This window comes from Mastomys coucha, unplaced genomic scaffold, assembly GCF_008632895.1.
Source record: "Mastomys coucha isolate ucsf_1 unplaced genomic scaffold, UCSF_Mcou_1 pScaffold1, whole genome shotgun sequence".
NCBI classification, from domain to species: domain Eukaryota; kingdom Metazoa; phylum Chordata; class Mammalia; order Rodentia; family Muridae; genus Mastomys; species Mastomys coucha.
The window spans coordinates 16054259-16078410 of NW_022196891.1; the positions used below are offsets into that span (position 1 = coordinate 16054259).

General features: G+C 48.2%; 1 protein-coding gene across 3 annotated transcripts in view; it reads right to left on the bottom strand.

Annotated features, from left to right (window-relative positions):
* Positions 1-13793: 13793 nt before the first annotated feature.
* The window catches only part of Epb41l5 (erythrocyte membrane protein band 4.1 like 5), a 106587-nt gene continuing 96228 nt past the window's right edge, over positions 13794-24152 (bottom strand). For 2 of the 3 annotated variants that reach the window (XM_031380495.1, XM_031380504.1), the window contains exons 21-25: positions 23764-23854; positions 21880-21954; positions 19440-19481; positions 18831-18961; positions 13794-18068 (exon numbers count right to left, since the gene is read on the bottom strand). In XM_031380495.1, the coding sequence (XP_031236355.1) occupies positions 18005-18068; positions 18831-18961; positions 19440-19481; positions 21880-21954; positions 23764-23854 (403 nt within the window). In that variant the 3' untranslated portion in view covers positions 13794-18004. The remainder of the gene's footprint in view (positions 18069-18830; positions 18962-19439; positions 19482-21879; positions 21955-23763; positions 23855-24152) is intronic. The other variant, XM_031380515.1, reaches the window with a different exon arrangement.

The window sequence follows — 24152 nt, forward strand, 5'->3', positions numbered from 1 at the left end:
AGGAGGAGGAGGAGGAGGAGGAGGAGGAGGAGGAGGAGGAGAAGGAGGATAGAATTGTGTTAGCCTTGGTGTAGGTTCTCATTGTAGCCTGTAGAGATGGAGAAACGTGGCCATGTGGCTGCCTTACCTGTAGTCACTAGAGTCTAATGGAAGGGACAGAGCTATTTTTCCAAAAAGGAAACGTACCTGGAGGCTATTTAAGCAGACACTGAGCCCACACCCCTTCCTGAGATGTCCGGTATGCACCTACCTTCCTCCATGTGGCTCCCCAAGGCAATCTCCTACAGTTTCTCCACTCAGCAAAGAGGGAAAGAGAATCCAAAGCTTTGCCGGTTGCTGCTCCTGCCCGCTCAGGCATCTGGGCCATTTCTTCCTCCAGCTTTGTCGCTGTTAAGTGTTACAGCTCTGAGGGGAAAGGTTTCCCCAGGGAAAGTGTTGCAGCTCTGAGGGAAGTGCGCAAAGTCACACTCCACAGCAAGCCTCAACCCAAGAGGTTTCTTGGGAAGAACACAGGAAGGTGGCTGCCTCTGCTGGGATGAGATGCAGCGGGGAACTGAGCAGGAGACAAGCCTGTAGAGGGTTTCTTAGCGGGAGAACTTTCCAGGGCAGCATGAGATTGGGGGGCAAGTTCAGGGGTTGGTGGGACTTTTTTCCCCTCTTGGCCTGGTCCCAGGCTTGGGGTCAAGTCAAGGTCAGGGTGTTCTTTCTTTGGTCCTGACTGGTGGGATTTCGAGCTCAGGGGTTGGTGTGATACCGGTAGGTTTGCAAACCCGGAAGTGGACTCAGACCTTTCGCCCTACAGTCATGTCAGGACGTGTATTTGCAGGCATGTGTGGATTAAAGGCATTGCCCTAGGTTCTTCAAAGAGTGGTCCAAGAGTCACACAATCCCATTGCGCCTGGAGTTTGGGTCCCAGAGCTGTAGTGCAAAACCAGAGGAGGTGTGCATGTTTTATATTCCAGAGGGCCAGATAAGAGGCAGAGACTGGCAGAGCCCTGGGTGCTCAGAGTCTGGACTATTCAATGAAGTTCCAGGCTACTGAGAGACTCTTTCAAACAGGACAGTGGTTGGCTCCTGAGGGGTGACATGTGAGGTTGTCTTTTGACCTCAACGTACAAGTATACATATATACATATACAGATACACTTAAACTAATACTCTCTATCTCTCTCTCTCACACACACACAAATAAAAATAAAAAAGGAAAGTCAGGTCGGGCCGTGGTGGCGCACGCCTTTAATCCCAGCACTTGGGAGGCAAAGGTGGGTGGATTTCTGAGTTCAAGGCCAGCCTGGTCTACAGAGTGAGTTCCAGGACAGCCTGGGATACACAGAGAAACCCCGTCTCGAAAAAACAAAAAACTAAAAACAAAAAACGAAAAAAGAGAGAAAGATTCCATTTTAAAATAAATAATGAATTTTAAAGGTTTAAAAAAAAAGAAAAAAGCAAGATGGGGGTAGGGTATGGCAAGATGGCTCTGGGTAAAGGCACTGTCAATAAACCTGACAACCTGAATCAGAACTCTGGGACCCATGTGATGGAAGAAGAGAACTGAAGGGTGTCCTCTGACATCCACCACATGTTCATGTTCAACACACACACACACACATGTGTATATATATGTGTATACACACACATTTTATACCATATACTAGGCCAATGACAGCAGCATGGGGGCCTGCCTAGGTCTCAGTGTAGGCAAGTGGCTCAACCTAGCTGGCCCCTCCTTCCTTGCTACCTCTCTGTGTTCCAGGGGCCACTCTGGTGAGTTGGTCACATGCCCAGCAGAGTCTCAGGTCAAAGGCACAGGAGTGTGGTGGCTTGAGCATTTTGATAAAGAAAAGGTGCATGACCTAGCGAACAACCTGAGCAGCGGGAAGCCCTGAGGTCCTCCAAGCTCCCTCCCTCTGCTACTGGAGGGGCCGGCTGACCATACCCTCCTCCAAGGGAGAGCACGTCAGTCCTAGGTGAGACTTGCTTGAGCAACGGGACTTGGGGAAATACCAAAGGACCCTACTTAGAGCCTGTGATGCTTAGTGTCACCTGCAGAGGACTTAGGATCAACTAGGAGGCACACTGGATTAGGTTAGTGTGGTTGGCATCCTTCTACGGGGCCAGGGTCCCTGAAGGAATGTGGACCCACATTCCACGCCTCCTTCCCCTGACTAGGGAGGTGATCGTCCTCAGCCACTTCCCTCTTCCCTGCCATCATGCGTCCGTCGTATTCTGGAACTGTGAGCCAGAACAACCCCTTTTCTCCTGTAAGTTGTTTCTTGTCAGGCATTTGGTCACAGCCACAGGCCAAACACACTGCCCTAGTATACTGGCTGGTTTTGTGTGTCAACTTGACACAGGCTGGAGTTATCACAGAGAAGAGAGCTTCAGTTGGGGAAGTGCCTCCATGAGATCCAGCTGTGGGGCATTTTCTCAATTAGTGATCAAGGGGGTAGGGCCCCTTGTGGGTGGTGCCATCCCTGGGCTGGAAGTCTTGGGTTCTATAAGAGAGCAGGCTGAGCAAGCCAGGGGAAGCAAGCCAGTAAAGAACATCCCTCCATGGCCTCTGCATCAGCTCCTGCTTCCTGGCCTGCTTGAGTTCCAGTCCTGACTTCCTTTGCTGATCAACAGCCATGTGGAAGTAAGCTGAATAAACCCTTTCCTCCCCAACTTTCTTCTTGGTCATGATGTTTGTGCAGGAATAGAAGCCCTGACTAAGACACCGAGCCTGCGAAGCTCTGCTGGTTTTCTTCCTGCCTCCTTTTCTTTACAAGCACCCATTCCCTTGGTCTTTTGAAACAGGGTACCGCATAGCCCAGGCTGGCCTTGAGCCGACTACGTATGTAGCTGAGGATAACCTTAAACTTCAGATCCTTCTGCATCCACCTCCGGAGTTCGAGGAGGCATGTGTACACACCACACCTGCTTTTGCGGGTTGGGGATGGAACCCAGGGCTCTGTGCATGCCAGGCTGGTGCTCTGGCAGCCAGCCACATCTACAGCGCCTCCTCTGTTGCTTTACTTGCCGCGCATCGGGAGCTTGAAGACCTCCGCGGCCATTCTACTGAGCCCACCCTTCTCTCTTTCTCAGTGTGCTGTGACTCAAACTGGCTGAGCACAGACAGTGTTTGTCTCTCTCCAGAAGAGCTAACCTCTGGCTGTCAGCTTCACCGCCCCCTCTGCTCCCCGCCACCCTCCCAGAATAAAATAAGCTTTGTTAATGAAAACACCAACTGGGTTAGAAATCCCACATCCAGTCTGGGAGGTGCAGCTCAACCGGCAGAGTACTTTCCCGGCATGCCCAGCACCTTGGCTTCCATCTACAGAACCTCATAAACCAAGTGTGGTAGGGCACACCTGTAATCTGAACATCCAGGAAGGGGAGAGAGGAGGATCAGACATCCGAGGACATCTGCTCCTTAGTGAGGCCAAGGGGAGCCTGGGCTACACGAGAGCTGCTTCAAACGCGATAAACAAAACACAAACCTTGGTCTGATTCTCCTAGCCCTGAGACTTGCTAGCTGTCTGTAAGTACCTGGAGTGTATGGCAGGGATGGGGGCCGGAGAGACGGCTCAGCCATTGAAAGCACTGGCTGCTCTTCTAGAGAACGTGGGTTCGAGTCTCGGCACCCACAAAGCAGCTCACAACTGTCTACAATTCCAGTTCTAGGGAATCTGGCACCCTCTTCTGGCCGCCTTGGGCACCAGGAACACATGTGGTATGAAGACACACAGGCAAAACACTCGTTTTGCACAAAACAACATTTCAGTATTAAAAAATGTGGCGATTAGGTGCGAGGGTTTGTCAAGGATATCAGTTTGACTGGGTTAGCGAGTTAATGGGAAAATCCTGAGCTATTTTTCGTGTGTCTATGGTTAGCAATTCCTCCTCTGCCCATAAGAAGGTGTCATCTTGGCTACTCTCTCACGGCCATAACAATACTGGGCTAGCAAGGATGTGCTGCTGGTCTGATTCTGTTGTGGTTCATGTGACACAAGCTAGAGTCATTTGGAAGAGGAACTTCAATTGAGAAAATACCTCCATCACATCGGCCCGTTGACAAGTCTGTATTGCTTTTGTTTGACTAAGGATTGATGTGTGAGGGCCAACCCCATGGTGCTGCCCATCCCTAGGTGAGCATGGGGTGGATAAGAAAACAGGTTAAGAAGCCATGGGAGCAAGCCAGCAGGCCACACTCCTCCATGGCCTCTGCTTCCATTCTTGCCGCCAGGTTCTGGCCTTGGCGTCCCTAAAAGATGGATTACAAACTATAAGAGATAAAGTCTTTCCTCACCAAGCTGCCTTTGGTCAGTGTTTATCACAACAATAGAAAAGCAGACTAAGGCCGGGCGGTGGTGGCATACGCCTTTAATCCCAGAACTTGGGAGGCAGAGGCAGGCGGATTTCTGAGTTCCTGAGGCCAGCCTGGTCTACAGAGTGAGTTCCTCACTCAACCCCACACATGTGTATAGGATAATTTAAAAGGACTTTGGATGGATGGAGCAGGCACCAATGACTGATAGGCAGAGGAGGAGATATACGAGTTCAGACGTGTCCGTAACAGGTCCCCAGACCTTAGCATAGCCGACTGCATGGCAAAAGTGACACCCAGGCTGTAAATCTTAGCACAGACAGCGCCACCCGTCAAAACTGAAGCAGGGCTCTAATCCAAAGCCCCCAATACCGGGAAAGTCTCTAAGTACACTAACCTCCCTCTGTGGCTTCTGTACTTCCGCTTCTGGCTAGCTATTCTTGTTAACTGAAGTATGTCAACCCTGAACATGGTTTTTGTTCTTAAAAGCTCACCTTGAGGAAGGCTCAGGGCTAGACTGTCATCCCTAACACCCAGTGGAGCTGCTGGCTGGCTAAAAAGACTTTCTACTGACTTAAACCCATGTCTGAGTAGTCTCTTTGGTGAATACCCCACAACAAAATCAATGCTACCTGGGGCTCAGGGAAGGCAGCCCATGTAGGCCTCTGTTAGATGTTCAACAAGGCTGGCTGGCTGGTTGCAGAGAGCTGGACGGTGAGAGGTTAGGCTCCAGCCATTTACTGTTTACCACTGTGTCTGACCTAACATCCTTGTGACTATTAGGTAAATCCTTTGGAATGTACAGATTTCTCCCTTTCAACAACCCAAAGGCAAAGAATGTCACCTGATAGCATCTAAGACAGACAGCAGAGACTTCTCTGCTTTGCTGTAACCTGTCTGCCTGACAGAAACATGAATTTAGAGGAAAAAAACGCCTTGTTAACTGTCTTTGTTCTTTTACTATAAGAATTCGAGAGGCTGTTACCATGTTGGAACGTGGTATTTGGGGTATCCTGAATCTGTATTTGCAGGCCATGGTCTCTCCTGTTTCACTATACCTTCGTATTTTGTTTGAAATGTTGACACAAAAGCCACAACTCTTACCTCAAAGGGACAGTTTACTGAAGAGCCAAGTATGAGTGATCATGCCCAGAAACATGGATTAAGGTCAAGTCCAAATGCATGTTCCAATGTGGAATCAGTTTTGTAAAATTTTTATAGTAATAGAATAAAGAAAGACATAAATCAAGACACTTTTCAAATACACTGGTGGAAATATGTTACAGCAACGTGGAGGATCTCCTCTGTAGCCCTAGCCAGCCTGGAGCTCCCAATGTAGACTGGCCTTGACCTGATAGAGATCTACTTGGCTCTGCCATTATAATGCTGGGATTAAAGGTGTGTAATCTGTTATAGGCTGTTAGATCCAAAAAAAGAGGTAGACAAGGAATGGCTATTTAGGTGGCTAAAGATATAGTCCAAGTTAAACTGTAACTGGGCTCTGGTCACTCAGCACAGGGAACCTTCCACAGCACGGAAGCTAGTTAGCCCTGAAGAGGGTCAGTGGAAGGTGCAGCTCCTGGGGGACTTCTGTTCACAGAACTGAGAGCTGTCATTGTGGGATCTGCTTAAGACTCACCACTGGCAAAAGCAATCATCTTGGTGCTGTGCTAAGTGACACATGAACAAAGTGAAAGCAATTTGCTAAGGCAATTCTACAAAGCCAGCACCCAAACCAGGCTACCAAACACACTCACCAACATGAACGCTGTCGCTGTCTATTATCCTGATGTAGGTGGCTTGAGTGAGTCTCATTTCCTTGGTGGGAACTCGATGTCCAATCTAAGGCAACTGGTAATCAGCACCGAGGGGAACAGGGAGGTCAGGGAAGCATGGGATAACTGACGGCCTTTAACAGGAAAACTGCTCCTCTTGACACCAAGTGGTTCATGTAAAACCCAAACAGGCACCAGAGGGAGGGCAGGGGAGATGCGGACTGGAGACCTGATGGAGATGCTCTGGAGCCATTGGAGCTGCCTACCAAACCTCAGGAACACAGGAGTAAGAACAGGGATTACATGTAAATAAAGAAAATATCTAATAATAATAATAATAATAATAGTAATAGTAATAAAAATAAAAAGAACAGGGATTAGCCCTTGCCTTGGAGGAGGGAGTTAACAAAGCAAGGCAAACATCATCAGACAGGCAGTAGAACAGGGATGGTGTGGTGCAGAGCCCGCATGGGCAGGAAAACAGGGACATGTAGTACAAAGCCCTAGAGGCACACTGTGGAGTCAGCTGGTCCTCAGCCCTTGCTCCACCTTTCTGAATACGGACACACCTTTGTGATTTGTTCTGCCCAGCAACAGGGATGGGTGTCACTTTCAGGCAGAAACGGGGGCGAGCCCAAGCATTGTTCCGCAAAAGGGAGGCAGAGACCAGCAAATGCTACCATGGGGGCTAGGCAAGGCTGGTCAGGGCTGTTGGAGTCAGGAAGACGGAGAGCAACTCTTTCAAGAGTTGTGTCTATGAAGGAGAGGTGGAAGACACAGCAGGGAGAGCTTGGTTTGGGATAGCACATCAGAAGCAGGTGGGAAGGGTTCGGTGCCACACTGAGACAGTATTGAGGAAGTACAGGGAAGGAAGTGTTACAGGACGGGCCTGTCGCACTCCATTTCTGTTTCAACAGGAAGGAACAGCAGGTGTGGCTGCAGGAAGGACTGCTGGGAATGCTCCTCACTGAGACACTGTTTTTATCACAGACGTATGAGATCATGTACTTAAGAGTAAGGAAACCCCGAGGGGTGAGTCAGGAATGTACAGGAGAGGTGACTCAGGCCGTTCTCTGCAGGTGAGATCAGGCCTTGTGAGTGGTGGCTGCATCTATCCAATACTACGGAAATCACCAGGTCAGTGGGCTGAGGGCAGGCTAGGGCCTTGGCAACATCTCACTATTAACTTCTAGCAGGAAGCATTCAGGGCCACGAGACGGATGGCTCGGAGGGTAAAAGGCACTAGCCACCGTGCTCAACCTGGGTTTGAACTCTGGGAGACACGTATTGGATGGAGAGGGTTGACATGTGGATGTCATGAGACATGCCTCCACCTCCTGTAAAGAAATGTAATTAACAACGAAATATTAACTGTGTGGCTGTGCTCCCTCCCTCCCCGCCCCCCTGTGTTTTAGTTACTTTTCTATTGTTGTGATAAAACAACATGACCAAGAGGACTCAAAGAAGAAAGGGTTAGAAAGGAACAGTATCGGCTTAGGAGCCCAAAGACCAAGTTCTCAGCACAAAGATGTATTTGCCCCAGAGAGACAGAGGGCAGGAATAAGAGACAGAGGATGAGGGAGAAGGGGAGGGGCATTTGTCTTGGCGGGGGTCGGGGGGGGGGGGGGGGGGGGGGAGGACGACCTCTGAACAGAGAAGACAGAGCTGCGCCACAGGAAAATGGCAGTTTATAAAGGTACAAGGGGAAGCCCTGTGTTAGGATGAGGTGTTCAATTTTAACTGGGCGTGTTAATTAAGTGAACCGAAGGGAGCTTTTGATTGCCGGACTTCAGTACTTTGACAGCTGGACCTCGGCTGTCAGCCTCAGGAGGAAGATGTAGCCGAATAAGGGACTGACCTTGGAGTAGCTCTAGGAGTGCAATCTGATGGGCTTCAGCAAGGCAGAGGAACAGGGAAGAAGGGCAAGACCTGCCGGTGCCACGTTTGCTAAACCTGGGCCTGCTCGAGCCCTTCGGGATTTACTTGAGCTTATGGTTCCAGGAAGATGCGCGAATCCTGGCAGGAGGTGTCTGTCGTGGCGGCTGGAACAGCTGAGCATTCACAGCTTCAAACCACAAGCCAGAAACAGAGCAAACTTGAAATGGCATGAGACTTAAAATTCTCAAAGCTCACACCATGGTGACTTACCTCCTCCTGCAGGGCCACACCTCCTATGTCTCTGGGATATTTAAGTCAGCTAAACTCCTCCCCAAGCTGCTTTTCGTCATGATCTTCTATCACGGCAATAGAAACCCAAATTATAACGAGCTCAGTTCGTTAACATTGCTTCCCTTGGGAACCACTTGAGCTGGGCCCCCAACGTTCACATTGCTCTCAGCACTGCCTTCCAAGTGCCTGTTAGGACGGCCCACTAAGCATTCTTAGAGTTCTGCCACTTCTCAGTTCTGAGGTCCAAAGTCTCCCACATTTCTTAAAAACAAACAAAACAGCCGGGCGGTGGTGGCGCACGCCTTTAATCCCAGCACTTGGGAGGCAGAGGCAGGCGGATTTCTGAGTTCGAGGCCAGCCTGGTCTACAGAGTGAGTTCCAGGACAGCCAGGGCTACAGAGAAACCCTGTCTCGAAAAACCAAAAAAAAAAAAAAAAAAAAAAAAAAAAAAAAAAAAAAAACAAACAAAACAAAACCCTAGCACGGTCAGGTCTGTCCCAGCAGCAGACCATTCTCTGGTACCCACTGCTGGTGCTGTAATAAAACACCATGGGCAGAGGGGCTGAAGAGATGGCTCAGCAGGTAAGGGCACTGGTTGGTCTCTCTTCCAGAGGTCCTGAGTTCAATTCCCAGCAACCACATGGTGGCTCACAACCTTATGTAACGTGGTTTGATGCCCTCTTCTGGCACAAAGGTGTACATGAAGGTACAGCACACACACACACACACACACACACACACACACACACACACACACACATATAAAGTAGATTTTTTTAAAGATTTATTTTATTTTATTTTATGTGTATGAATACACTGTAGCTGTACAGATGGCCGTGAGCCGTCATGTGGCTGCTGGAAATTGAACTCAGGACCTCTGCTCGCTCCGGCCCCGCTCCCTCTGGTGTACTACATTATAGCTGTCTTCAGACGCACCAGAAAGGGCATCAGATCTCATCATGGATGGTTTCGAGCCACCATGTGGTTGCTGGGATCCGAACTCAGGACCTTCGGAAAAGCGGTCAGTACTCTTACCTGCTGAGCCATCTCGTCAGCCCAGCATTCATATACATTAAGTAAATAAATAATATTTTTTTTTAAAAAAAGACCCAAAGCAATTTATAGAAGGGTCTATTTGGGCTTACAGTTCTGGAGGGCTGAGAATCTACCCTGGCAGGGAATTGTGGCAGAAGAAACAGCTGAGGGCTCACGTCTTAAGTCCCAAGCGGAGAGCAGAAAGAGCAAACTCAAAAAACTGTCCATGTCTTTAAACTCTCAAAACCAACCCCCGGTGACACATCTCCTCCAGCAAGGTCCCCCTCCTAAGCCTCCCCAAACACTACTTTCAACTGGGGACCAAGTATTTAGATGCCTTACACTGTAGGGGACATCTCAGTCAAGCCACCTTCGTGTGGTCTTACGGGTGCGCACTTGCCTGTGTGCAGAGGCCAGAAGTCAACTTCTTCCTTATTTGTTGAGAAAGAGTTTGTCACTGAGCCAAGAGCTTGCCACTTCAGCTAGACTGGCTGGGCGGCAAGCCCCAGCATTGGGGTTACGTGCACACACTGCACCCAGCAGAATGGTTGTTGGTGATTCTCACGAGCCACCTCTCCCCACTTTGTGTGCAGCCCTTTCTGTAGCACACACTCAAGTCTTTACCACCCTACAGGGCAGGGGTCATTATAAGCAGTCCCATGTCACATGGACCAGGCAGAAGGGAGGAGTGAACAAGGTTCCGACAGGCTCTGTCTGTGCTCTGTAATTCAGCGATCCTCTAAATGGCTGGCTTCCAAATGCCATGAACTTTAATATTCTGAGAGCTGTGTAGGGACCCCGTTTGACCTGACTACAGCTGTGCTGAACTGTCATGTTGGCTTCTGAGTACCCCTAGGGTCCCCTCCTCCCCTTGCAGTCTCTCTGCATACTCTAGAGCCGTGTTTTTCAACCTTCCCAATGCTGCAGCTCTTTAATTCAGTTCCTCGTGTTGGGATGCCCTCCAACCATAAAATCATCTCACTGCTACTTCAAAAACTGCAATTTTGCTAGCTATGAATCGTAATGCATGTGATATGCAGGGTATCTGTTCTCCAGCCCCCCAAGGGGGGTCATGACCCACAGGTTGAGAACCATGGTGTAGATAAACAAAACCGCTAAAGTGGTGTGTGGAATTCTGTAACCGGACTCTAGTCCTGTCAGCATCAGGAATGTGCCTGGCACCCTTGATATCATCTTGAGATAAACTAAGTACATTCCAGCTCCATCCTCTGACTTGAGTTTTAGGGATCCACTGGTCCACGTTGCTGCTTTGGGGCAGGTTTCTCTGAGCCCAAATAAAATGGCCTCCTGTAATTCTGGATCTGTCTGCTTCTCTTCAGTCTTTCTGCACTTTCTCTCAACAGAGGCCAGTTCTTTTATACTGGTTTTCCCTTAACGCCTCTGATTGTCTGGCCCACCTGACAGTTCTACCCAGTGATCAGAACTGCTAGTCTAAGGTCCCTAAGAGATCAGTAAGTATGTAAAATTATGTGCAAATCTCCCATATGCCCAGATTTGAAGGTCTATAATCTGAAACTGGACTTCCAGCCGGGGTAGGCTCAGGGTGGGGCTCAGTTGGTTAGAGTGCTCGCCTGGCACACTTGAAGCCCTGAGTTGGATCCCAGGTACCAGATAAACTGGGCAAGATGGTACATGCCTCGAATCCCAACACTTGAGAGATGGAGACAGGACAATCAGGAATTCAAGATCATCATAGTGAGCTACAGTGAGTTCCTGGCTGGTCTTGAACACAAGACCTTGTGTGTGTGTGTGTGTGTGTGTGTGTGTGTGTGTGTATTATTTTCTGGATTAACTTATGGTTTTTATTAAATTATTTTATTTATTTACATTCCAAATGTTGCCTCCCTTCCTGGTCCCCTCTCCCAGAGTTCTTCATCCCACTCCCCTTTGGCTCCGAGAGGGTGTCCCCTTCACCCCCCAGCATTCCCCTCCCTGGGGCATCAAGTCTCAACAGAATTAGGTGCATCATCTCCCACTGAGGCCAGACAAGGCAGTCCTCTGCCACATATGCGTGGGTGTGGGGCTGTGGGGCAGGACATATGTATGCTCTTTAGGTTGGTGCTTCTGAAGGCTTTGGGTTGGTTGAACACTGTTGTTCTTCTTATGGGATTGTCATCCCGTTCAGCCCCTTTAATCCTTCCCCTAACTCTTCCATAGGGGTCCCAGACCTCAGTCCAATGGTTGGCTGTTAAGTACCTGCATTTGTCTCAGTCAGCTGCTGGAAGAGCCTCTCAGAAGAAGGATGGATCACTTCTTCCATCTCTCTCTCTCTCTCCCTCCCTCCCTCCTCCTCCTCCTCTTCTTCCCTCTCTCCCTCTCTCTGTCTCTGTCTGTCTGTCTCTCTCTCTCTGTCTCCGTCTCTGTCTCTCTCTCTCTCCCCCCCCCCCTCTCTCCCCTCTGTCCCTCTGTTTTTTGAGACAGGGTCTACATAGTCCTGGAACTTGTTGGCCTCAAACTCAAGAGACCGGCCTGCTTCTGCCTCCTGAGTGCTGGAATTAAAGTACCTAAAACTCTTCAAGAAACAGTGTATTTGGGTAGTTGGGAGCACGAGAGGAATGGAGAGAACATACTGTGGTGGGAAGTGCTGGCTATACTCCAGGGAGAGAGAAGGTGAAATCCAAAAGGAAGGCACACAAACATACGCCCCCCCCCCCAGATCTGTATGCGGATCTTTGCTCTGTTTTGACAATGATTCCAGATGCTCATGGGAAGGGACTCTGAAGCAGCGACTGAGCGTATGACTCTTAGCTGCGGCTCTGCTTCAAGACAACAAGCAGTACCAAAGGAAGCAGACAAGAACCGAGAGCAGTGAGTCAATGCCCTGGAGCCTCCAGGCCTGAGCCAAGTCCCTGTCGCTCTTTGGATCTATGTCCTACCTACACACTGAGGGTCCAGAACAGGTCATCTTTCTTTTCTTTGTGCATGGGGGGGGGGTGGTGGTGGTGGTGGTGGTGAGGGGGAGTGTGTGTCACTCTCATGTAGCCCAGGCTGGCCTTAAAGTCCTTATGTAGTCAAGGATGACTTGAGCTCCCGACGCTTCTGCTCCTACCTCCCATGTGTCAGGGTTAAGTGCATTCCTTTCCTTGCCTGGATTAATGGGACTGGGGATGGGATTTTGGACTTTGTGCTAGGTAAACACTCAAGTGCTCAATTTTCAGCCCCGAGGAGGCAGGGCAGCTCATCCGCAGTTTCTTTCTCCCCAACATCTTGCTAGCCTGGAGCATGAGCTAGGTGGCTGTTAATCTGGCCTAGGACATTTGTGCTCCCTGTTGTTGGAGGGTAAGAGATTCTGCTACCAGTCTCCACTCAACCTCGGCATGGGGAGGTGGACGCTCTCTGAACACACCACCCTGAGCTGCTGTAGTCTGACCCGGCAGAGCCCCTGACCATAACTGATCCAAGAGCTGCTATGCTACCTCGGTATCTGCAGGCTCGCTCAGTGTAGGCCTCAGAAGCCCATCTGGCACTTGGGTGTTTTATAGCTGAGCATCCATTCCCTTTTTTTTCAGAGCCTCACCTTTTGACTCCTAACGGCTAGAGTTGGTGGAAGCCTGTCCACACCAACACCCACTTTTGTCTCTGTCCATGACCGCTTCCTGTGGCTATGGAGAACAATTCCCTTTTCCCACCGGTTGTCTTGCTTACGTCAGAATGGCTTTTGCTTACTTATTGTCAGGCATTTTCTGCAGTTTCCAGCACAGGTGAAGGCCTAGAGGAAAAGGGGTGGTGGTGGGGAGATGGTGGGACTTTCCTGGAAAGTCTTGGTGCTGTGCTGTGCCTGGCCCAGGAGAAGCCTGCCAAACAATCCGGACAGTCATGCTGTTCACAGAGGGGACTAGGGGACAAAAGGAGGAGGCCTGACCACCCCTGCAGGAGTCACACTGAGGCAGTGCTGCTAGATAGTCTATGCCTACACTCCGTTAGTGCTGGGATTACAGGTATGCACCATCATGCTCACTGACCAATAACTTCAAAGAACCTTTGTGTTGCCCGTATGTTCATGTGTGTAAGTGTAGGAACATGCATATAAAGGTCAGAGGACAACCTCACGTGTAGATTCTGGCCATCCACCCTGCGGCAGGGTCTCTCGTTTATCTTTGCATATGCCATGGGCATACTCGCCAGGCCAAGGGGCCTGTGAGTTCCAGGCGATTCTTTTGCCCTTGCCTCCTGTGTCAGCAGCTGCAGGAGTGCTGGGATTATAGAAGTGTTACCGTATCTGGCTTTGCGTGGGCTCTGGGGATCTGAACTCGGGTCTTCACACTTGTGCGGCAAAGCGCTTTCCTCACCGAGTTATCTCCCCAGCCGCCAATGAGGGTTTTGACCTTTGGAAACATTTCCACTCCCAATCTCCCACACCCACACTGACACAAATCCCCAACACTGTCTCAGGGCTGCAAGTCACTCCATCTGGTTACAATGAATGGTGGCTCGGAGTTAACAATTCAGCCAGGGTCATTTATGCTCAAGAAACAGCTCATAAGACATGAACATCTCATGGAGGTTTTATTGGAATGGGTCATACCTAGAGTTCTTGTTCAGTGTATAGACAACTCACAGTGCAGTGCAGTGCTTCTCATACAAGCAACATACAACAGGAAGTCACTGAGTAGAGTGCACGTGATACAAAAATAAATTACAGTTCCAAAGCTACCGCAGAGCTTAACATGTAGAAAAAGTAAACACAAACTAGCTAGTAGTCCTCATAATCATCTCCTGTATCCAGATTCCAGATGCGAAAATGGAAAGAGTACAGAGTTCTATGAGAACATACCACACGCGCACACACACACACACACACACACACACACACACACACGCACACACACAACACTCTGATAAGAAGGAATCCTGAGAATTAGTGGCTATCACCCCCAACAATGCAATAAAGAAAAAGATAAGTGACCCCACTAGCAAGTTCACACAGCAGAACACAGCTCAGGACAAGTTCCCATGGTGTTTGCCATTAGCCATCCTGGCAACACAGGAATGTTTCCAGTTCATCCTGACCATCCAAACCCAAGTTTAATTTTTTCCCCAGAAAAACAAAGCATCAATGATCTATAAACCCACATTATTTATTACATACATGTATACAAATTTCCAGTCAACTGGATGGCCAAGAGATGGATCAAATAATAGGACTAAGACTTTCACAGCTGAGGCCCACAATCTCATCTTGCAGCCCTGTGGACAACTCGACACAATGTCCTCACGTGCTGACTGCATGAGTGGCTGCTGGTGCTGCGGACCATGCACTGCAGGCAGCACTCTACTGTGCTCGGAGCTGGGAGGCAGCAGTGTAAGTCAGCTCCAGTGAGTGCAGCCACGCTGAGCCCTGCCTCTGATGCTACTGCACAGCACCAGCAGAGCTGAGTGGTGAACTGTCTGTTATCTCTGGCTCTCTATAGAACAAACTTAATGTGTCTGGGGACAGAGCTCGGTGGCAGAGTGAGACACAGGCCTCACCATGTAGCCTTAGTTTGCCTGTAGCTCAGAGAGTGATGGGACTTAAGACACACACCACCATTCCCGGTCCAAGGTCCTGGGTCTGATCCCTAGCAACTCAAAACCAAAGCCAACCAAATAAACAGCTTGTCAGAACAAGTATACGCCAGGCTTGATGGTTCATGCTGAAAACCCAGCACCTGGAACGCTGAGGCAGGAAGGTTGCTAGGAGTTCTGACCATCCTGGGTTACAGAGTGAGACCCCATCTCAAAACAACCAAAGTCAAACAACACAAGTCAACGAATGAATATGATACTTGCCAAATGAAAAGACAAGAACCTTACTTAGAAAATAAGTTCCCAGGTGTAGTGGTGCAGGCCTTTAGTGAAGCCCTCAGGAGGCAGAGGTAGGAGGATCTCTGAATCTGAGACCAGCCTGGTCTATGGAGTGAGTTCCAGGAGCTACACAGCCAGAGCTACACAGAGAAAAAAGGAAAGAAACAAAAAGGAAGGAAGAAAAGAAAGAAAAAAATACAATTTTTCATCAGTTGAGTACCTAGCAAACAATCTAGCAAGGGACAGCAGTTTTCTGGGGCTCCGCTACAAGGGGAGAGGGCCAAGCTTTAGCCGGAACTGAGCAAACCAAGCAGGAGATCCTAGGAACATGGAGACCTCAGCCCCAGACATGCCCAGGATAGCTAAGCCTGTGCAAGGCAGGCGCCTAGGGACAGTCCACAGGTCTGTAAAGAATACTTCTCAAAGCAAAGTAAAATGCTAAGGACCCCACCTGCCGAGGAGCAGGGACGGTAACTGGGAGTCTGTGTGGAAAGGAGCTGCTCCCTGGAAGCTGTCAGGATCCAGATCCCTCCTTCACATATTCAGATCCCTTCTCTCCAAGTGCTGAGGCGGAGCCTCGGACTCCTAACTGAACCTTCATATCTTACCGGAAACAGCCATGCCAAGTCCCTACCCCAGCCAGGGACACAATATGAACCTTGCCCAGTTCCCTCGCTCCCTCCCTAGGCATGTAGCAGGACAGCCTTTTGGCCCTATCTCCATTGTGACATAAACTCACATGGCGGGCAGCTGCCTATCTTCCTGACTCGGCCTCACCCCGCCCGCTGCCTTCTTACCCAGCTGATACCTCCAGCCTCACTCTGTCAGCATTCTCACTGTCTCATGGACTTGCCCAGCCTCTCCTGCTTCCACAGGTGCTCTCAGGCCTGCCTCATTAGACACTACCATTCTCAAAGGAGCAGAGTACTTCGTGCTGTAAGAGCACAGGAAACATCTGACAGTGTCTAATCTGTCAGGGCAAACTCGTCACCTAAGTATTAACTTCTAAGCTTACAACTTGACAGTAGAACATAGGATTTCTTTTTACTGAGATTCAAGTGAAGCCTAACCAAGTCCCTAGCAAATATTCTGACTAGCAAGAATTCAGGCACCTGGAGACAATGTTATGGGATACATTGACTCTCAGCGACTCAATCTTGAAGGGACAGTGCTTGTCCCTAAGCAGAACAGGACATTTAGGACGTCTAAGCCACCATGTCTTGGTGTGTGCTAGCAGAACAGTTAGCCTTGTAGGCCATCCAGGACTTCCAGACACTAGAAATCTGATATCCAGTGCAATGTGTCCTGGGGCAAGCCCCGATTCTAGGTGCCATACTGTAAGAAATGTCTTATCACTGAGGACTGGCAAAAACACTGCTGACGAATGCACAAGCTGCACTATTGGCTAAGGGGAGGCGGCCAGCAAGAAGGGCAACTGCTTAGCAAACTGTTTAGCAAAAGTGGTTTCTAAACTGTCCAGCTCCCCTGGACACTGTGAACTGAATTCCCCGAGCTTCCCAATCAAGACATTAGTGTTTGCCTGAGCACATACCATGCCACGAGGAAGCCAGGGTAGTTCCAATCACAGCGCCTTTCAGAGCACGGGCGGGGGTCTTAACTGAGAAGATAGGACGAGTATTCAAGCACACACACAACACACGCTGGGCAGAGAGAGAGCCAAACTCCCGGGGACACAGCTCAGCATCAGCGCTCGGTCACAAGGCAACACTATTAGCACCACCACCATCTGCATATCACCCTCATCTCCATGGCAACTGAGGCCAGACCCTTCAGCCCAAGCAGGTAGAGCTACTTCAGCACAGTCATTTCTCTGTTCTGGGGTGACAGATACACATCCATACACTTTCCTAAGATGGGTGCGTACTACTTTACCATCATCACTTCTTTTGGTACAGGCTAAGGGAATGGGGGATTCTAGAGAACTTTAAAATGAGTACAAAGCCCTAATGTAAACTGACTTCGTTCACTGTACTCATTCAAGAACCCAAACCCTCTCATGGCCACTCCCCATTTCTGCCAGGTATTTTTCTTTTCCTTTCATCTTGGAAGCTGTAAGCTCACTTAGTGTACATCAAAAGGAACTGGGGGCTATGCCTAAACAGGGCCTGACAGACCTCCCAGCTGGTAAGCCTAGTAGGGCCGCACTGCCCACAGGCCTCAGGTTGAGACCTCGGGTCCCTGAGCTGGCACTTGCTCCCTCCCGCCCAGGCTGCACAGTTATGGACAGGCCAGTGATTTCGAAGCTTCCGACAGGAATGGGGTCTGAGGAGTACATTCCTAGACACTGAACCTCTCTGATTTATCTTTGACAGAAGGTCAGTCATTACTGCTCAGAATTTAAAGTGTGGGTGACATCCTCACCCCTCTATGTTCTTCTCAGCTTCTCCAAGAATCCTAGCAGCTGTGCAAGAGCTGGCCTGGGATCTAATCACAGTGTTTTCATCCATTTCCTGAATTCTCATCTCCAGGGAATGCGCAGGAAAGTGCCACCCATTTCTCCAGCAGGCACTCAGCTCAGGTGTGCTCACCTGACATCACAGGGAAGCAGCAATAAAAGGCTCTGGACAGTAAGCCTCGCTCTAAGCTATAAACACTTGCAACCGCTAGGTGGAGCCAACAGTTTGCAGGAACTAGTTACCATCCTTGCTTCAGGAATTGGCAATGCAAATACAATTACAGAGGAGGAGGAGGAGGGGGAGGGGGCATCTTCAGTTAAGCAGTCATATAGGGTAGACTCCAGTTGGACGGAAAATGTAGCTACTCTCTTTATGGAGTTAAAGTCAAATCCTGGTAGAAGATTTTCCCCAAGTAAAGGACACACTCAGCTGGATCCAGGGCTGACAGGGACAGGACAGGGTGGGGCGTTCCAGTTCCAGGTGGGGAACAGCAGCCCTCAGAGCTCAGTAGTCAGCAAGCACTTCTGCTTCACGGCTGAGTCTTCAGGCAGAGGGGCAGAGCTGCATGGAAGAGAGAGGCCTAGTAAGTGATGGACTCATGTCTCCAGTGCCCACACGGACACGTTGGGAAGAGAGGACAGACCTGAATGGAGATGCAGTGCCACCTCATGAGCAGTGAGATATTTTGTAGGACACGTTTTCTACATAGTTGATGCTCCTGCTTCCCTGACTCCCATGTAAAGTACATTTAACCCTTTCTTCACCAGGCAAGCTTATTAGGAACAGTAGGAACAACACGGTACCCAGCCCAACAGCAGCACATAGTGCTTCCTTTTGAACCCGAGTCTGCCTATCCTCTACGGTGAGGAGACTTTAGGCTGACCCCCAAGGACCCACATCACCCATGCTCACACTCTTATCTAGTAAAAGCTACACCAGGGTCCTCACCTTGGGGATGTCCTAAGCCCCCAGCCCACACTGCCCCTTGCCATGTGGACCAGCACTCAGTACCATGATTGCAGGCACAATGAGAAGAGTACAGCAGGAAGGGTGAATGACAACTTAGGTTTAAGACTCAAGAGATTAAAGATAACCCTACTAACATTTCTATCTGCTGAAGGCTTCACAAACACATCCCAATGATTTTATGAATAATTACCAATACCAAGAAAAAAATACTATGTTAAACAGTATTCCGAGAAAATATACTTTCAGTCAGGTTCAATTAAGACCTTACGAGAACACTATCATTTTAAATATGATCAACTTAATTTTTCTCCTATCAGGTGTTCTGAAAGCTGCAACTAAGAAGCAATTCCTCACCTGGTCACGGCATCTACCAAGAATGGTGCTGGGGGGGAAATGAGTGGGAGTCCATCTTTCTGACCACACCCATCTATCCCTGCCAGAGACGCTCCATACCCTGCGAGTCCATTGGCAATGGCAGTGCTCTGCTGTGGAAGAGGAGCAACATGTCAGATAACAACCCTGCCCGCCAGCAGCTTCACACCAGCTTCACTGACTGCAGCAGGAAAGCAGATTGATGTGCCCAGCTGTTCATGTGTACGGGTGTTCTGCCTGCATATATGTCTGTATACCACATGTGTGCGTGGGGCCAGCCTGGAGTCCAGAAAGGAAAGTCAGATCCCCTGGAACTGGAGTTACCAATGGTTATGAGCTGCCATGGCCCTCTGCAATAACGTAAGTACCCCTGACCACTAAGTCAACTGTCCCAGCCCCTTTCACCTCAGCTTTATTTTTTATTCTGTCTGAATCATGCAGCATTTACACAAAAGTTGAGCCACAGAACTGAAGCCATTAAATTAACAGAGCTTTGATAATGGCCCCAATGCTTGTAGGAAAAACTAGAACTTGAGAATCTTTAATATTCTGAAACTGTAACCAAAAGAATCATAAAGAGTATGAACTTACTGGAATAATCCACCGGGGTGTGATCATGGATGATGACGACACCTAAAAAGAATTCACAGCCACTTACTTCTAGGGAAGACTGACTTTTAATATTCGTAATATTTTCCTATCGTGAAACATGCTGCAGGAATGCAGTTCCCAGCAAGCCTCTTGAGCTAACGTGAACTCTCAGCCCACTCATACTACCTAAGAGACTGTCAGGGACCTGGAACTTCAGGGTGCTACAGCTACCTGTTAGTTCATTTATTACTCTCTTTCCCTTTCTCTTTTCCCCCCAAGACAGGGTTTCTCTGTGTAGCCTTGTCTGTCTTGAAACTGGCTTGGTAGACATTGAACTTAAGAGCTCCACCTGCCTCTGCTTCCTGAGTGCTGGGATTAAAGGCAAATGCTACCATTGCCTGGATCGCTTATTATTTTTTAAATCTTTTAAATTATACTGAATTATTTGTGTGTATACACACACACAGCCCAGGAGCTGCCAGTGGACACTGGGGCCCTAGAAGGCTTTATGGTCTCCACTCTGGCTGGCTCCAGGCACTAGAGTTAGGCTCTCATAGGAGCATCTGAACATGGCTAGACTGCAAGTGAGTAGAGGGTTAACAGTGGTGGATACACAAGGTCCAGAGATTAGCAGTGCCATAACTAAGATCTAACAGATCCAACCCTAGGCCAGAGGTCCAAGTCTACGGCTGCACACCAACAAGATGGTGATACCTGGTGTGCTCTTAGTTTGAGTTTACAAACTTTATAAACCAAAGGAGACATGAGAAGACTAATCAGGAATAAACACAGAACATCAAGAAGAGGATGAGAGACTTTAAATGTGGTCATATGGGGTAGCTGTGATTGTTCCACTGGCATGTCAGTCACTCATACAGAGACCTAGAAAGCATGGGCCGGTGTTTGTTTTATATTATCCGTTATTTTAATTCTGGTTATACTTTCACACAGAGTGTCTGAGACCATTCAGGTGGCCCAAATCAATCACTCAGAGGCCACCAGGTTTGGGAGGAAACTGGCTCCTTTCGCCTGTTGTTCTGGGCACCTCTGATATACACTCGAGTCTGTTCAGTTACAGTTTACACAAGCAACCTCAGACTCCTCAGACAGGAATCAGGTTCCTTCAGCAGCTCTTGTCCTACAGTCACTGAAGCAGTTTTCTATGTCTACCCTGACTGGAAGGCCAGTTGAAGAAATGAACTGTCTTATTTGCTTTATGGTGATGGCACTGAGAACCGCTGCCTTCCAGGCTGGACAAGAGATGAGATCTTCAATACTAATGGTTAACTGTGATCTCATCTTTCTGAAAAGATAACATGTCCTGATAGCCTTAACACTTGTTACAGATACCGATGGGCTTTTGCTATAGCTCTGGCTGGTCTAGAACTTGCTTCATGGGTCAGGCTGGCCTTAGACTTGTGGCAATATTCTTGAATGCTGGGATTACAGACATAAACCACCAAGCCTAGAGTTATTGTCTTAACTCTTTAAAAAAATTATTTTCATTTTATGTGTATGAATGTTTTACCTATATGTATGTAAGTGCATTACAAGTGTTCAATGAATGCAATGAATGCAGAGTCCAGAATAAGGCAACGGATCCTCTGGAGCTTAGTTAACTGGTGTTGTGGACTACTTTATGGATGCCAGTACGGACTCTAGGTCCTCTGCAAGAGCAGCAAGAGCGCTCAACCAGAGAGCTCCTTGCCTTAACTCTATGCTGGTACAGGCTCCAGGTTTTCTCATGAACAGTTTTATAGTGACAATGTGATTTCCATAGAGAGAAATACAAATTCAAAGCAGCAGAGTTTGAGTACAGAGAGGCAGTGCTAAAGAAGCAAATAGAGGCTTTTCGTGCTTGTGTGGGTGCATGCACGCCACACTGCACACGTGGAGGCCTTAGGTGTCAGTCTACTTGTTTGAGGCAAGGTTTCTTATGCTCCAGCATGAACAACTCACGACTGGTCTAAGAGTTTCAGGAAATCCTCTTTCTGCCTCATTTATGTGCATTACTGTGTCCAGCTTTATGAGTTCTGTCTCATGTGCACTACTGTGTCCAGCTTTATATGAATTTTGAGGAGCCATACTTAGGTCCTCATGATTGTATAGCACATGTTTTATCCACTCAGCCGTCCCCCAGTCCTAAAAATCCTTGTTAAATGAAAAGTTTACTAAATTATCAAGTAAGAAAAAAATTGGAACCTAGCAAGAACATTTTCAAAGCAAGTTTTATTTTTATTTTTATTTTTTTTTGGTTCTTTTGAGACAGGGTTTCTCTGTATAGCCTTGGCTGTCCTGGAACTCACTCTGTAGACCAGGCTGTCCTCGAACTCAGAAATCCACCTACCTCTGCCTCCCAAGTGCTGGGATTAAAGGCGTGTGCCACCACCGCCCAGCTCAAAGCAAGTATCTTGACCTTGCTGTTTCAACACACATTTACCTGGGGTGTTACTGTGTGATCCATCAGATTCTCAGTTAGAGAAAGAAGTAAGGCATCCAGTTCATCAGTAGCATCCTACAGAAGACAAGGCACCAAGAATCCATGAATGACTGTCATCGTACTAAGCTCTTCACAGTCTCTGAATTTCTAACAGTGACCAGGGCCTAGCTAGCTAAAGGGACCTTCAGAAATGAGCGTTGAATGACTCCATTTCAAGGAGAAGAAGCTGTACTATAGTCAGAACTAGAAAGAAAAGTGTTCTGTAAATATTCATGTGGCTCTTGCACCTACACAGATAGGACCTGGTAGAGTTAAGACACTGACTGGCTTGCGGACAGCCTGGCAGGTTTGAACAGGACAGTCATGGTGTCCCTGCTGAATTCTCCTCCTAAGGAGGATGAGAAGGGAAAGGGCATCCAGGCAGTGGTGAGATGCAGCCGTTTGATACATTAGTGCAGACAGCCAATGCCATTCAGCAACAGAATGTGACCGTGTAAGAAAAGAAGTTACTGTTTGAAACACTGCTGACAACAGAGTGCAAGGAAAACATGTATTGTTGATATCGTTTTGTGGCATCTCCTAACCAAGCTGATGTTTACTAAAGCTCTGCTTCTTCAATTCTAGATGAAGCTATGGGCTATAATTGCACCATCTTTGCATAAACAAAACAATTATTTTCAAGTTGATGGAGACGTTTAAATATGTGTTTGGTTTTGATTTAATTCTTAAAAACCAAAAATCTTAGCAGACATGGCCAAACTGGAGGGCCCAGCTCACTGTTGGTGGCGCAATCCCTGGGCTGGTGGTCCTGGGTTTTATAAGAAAGAAGACTGAGCAAGCCACTCAGCATTACTCCTCCATGACCTCTGGATCAGCTCCTGCCCTGACTTACCTTTGGGATGAGTGAGGTATGATGTGGAAACATAAGCTAAATCCCTCCCAAGTTGCTTTTGGTCACAGTGTTTTATCACAGCAATATGAAATCAAACTAAGATAAAACTCAAACCGAAATATAATATAAATTAGTATCAACCATATACTGCCTTTGTATAGTAGGATTAAGGGTGATTCATAGTTTTCTCTTTTATGAGGATCTGGTAAATTTCTACAACAAATGTTCACTATGCAATGAAATGGTCAAACTGCATGTGCTCAATTGGAAAGAGCCCGAGCTTCTGATTTCTGAACTGGTTAGGAATAGGAAGTGAACAAGTAAGGGCAGAAGCTGGAATGAGCTGGTTCTGATGTAAAACAGGCAGTGAGAGGTACATGACTACTGCTGTACATCATTACTTAGTGCCTACTACTTGCTAGGAACATTTGGGACAGCAGGAATAATACAGGATTGAAGAAAACAGATCACGCAGGCATGGAGGCATACTACTATAACCCTTGCCTAGGGAAGGTGAGCAGGGGGGCCAAGCACCAAGGCCAGCCTGAGCACAGCAAGGTGGTGAGGGGCCAAGCACCAAGGCCAGCCTGAGCTACAGCAAGGTGGTGACCTGAGAAAACAAGGTGGAAATCAGTCCACTTACACGGCTACGTGTTCTAGGAAAACCAGACTATACATTTCAGCAAATTCATAGATGTGCTGGCCATACACAGCCCTTTATCTACTAAGCACTTTCCAGGTGTCTATGTGCATAGAACAGCGTGTCTTAGAGGACAACAGGAGAGGCACAGACAGCAACTAGACTATCCCCAGATGAAGCAGATACAAGCAGTGTAGAAACTGGGGAGCAGATTCTAGCTGCTCTAGGGACAAGGCTCGCTGTTCCTCCTGCCTCAAGTCCCAATGCCAACTGGAAATCACCAGCTGTCCCTGGTCATATTATAGGTTAAACTCAATTTTGTCTTTTGAAAAATGCAAAGCAATCTTCTTACCTTTAGCACAGAGTCACTGTCTGCAGCTGTACCCTGCACCGGAGTGAGGGAGTCTCTGCAGACGGGCATGTCATTTTCATTGCATACAGTACTGGAAGGAAAAAAAAGCAGGCCATGAGGACCTGTATAAAGGCAGCACTACTTCCCCCAGGAAGAATATGGAGGCCACGGACAGGAGGAGAGGGCAGTTGGAGAGGAACACTCGGCTTTGATACCCAACGCAGCCTCTTTAGATACCGAGTCCAATAGCACACTATCTTGCTGCCTTCCTAAAATCACACTAAAATGATAGAAAAAAGACTTATCTTTAGGGGGGAAAATCATAGGACCTAAAAATTAAGGGTTGCCAGTAGAGTTTAAATTCTTCAGGAAATTTAGAGTGATCTACT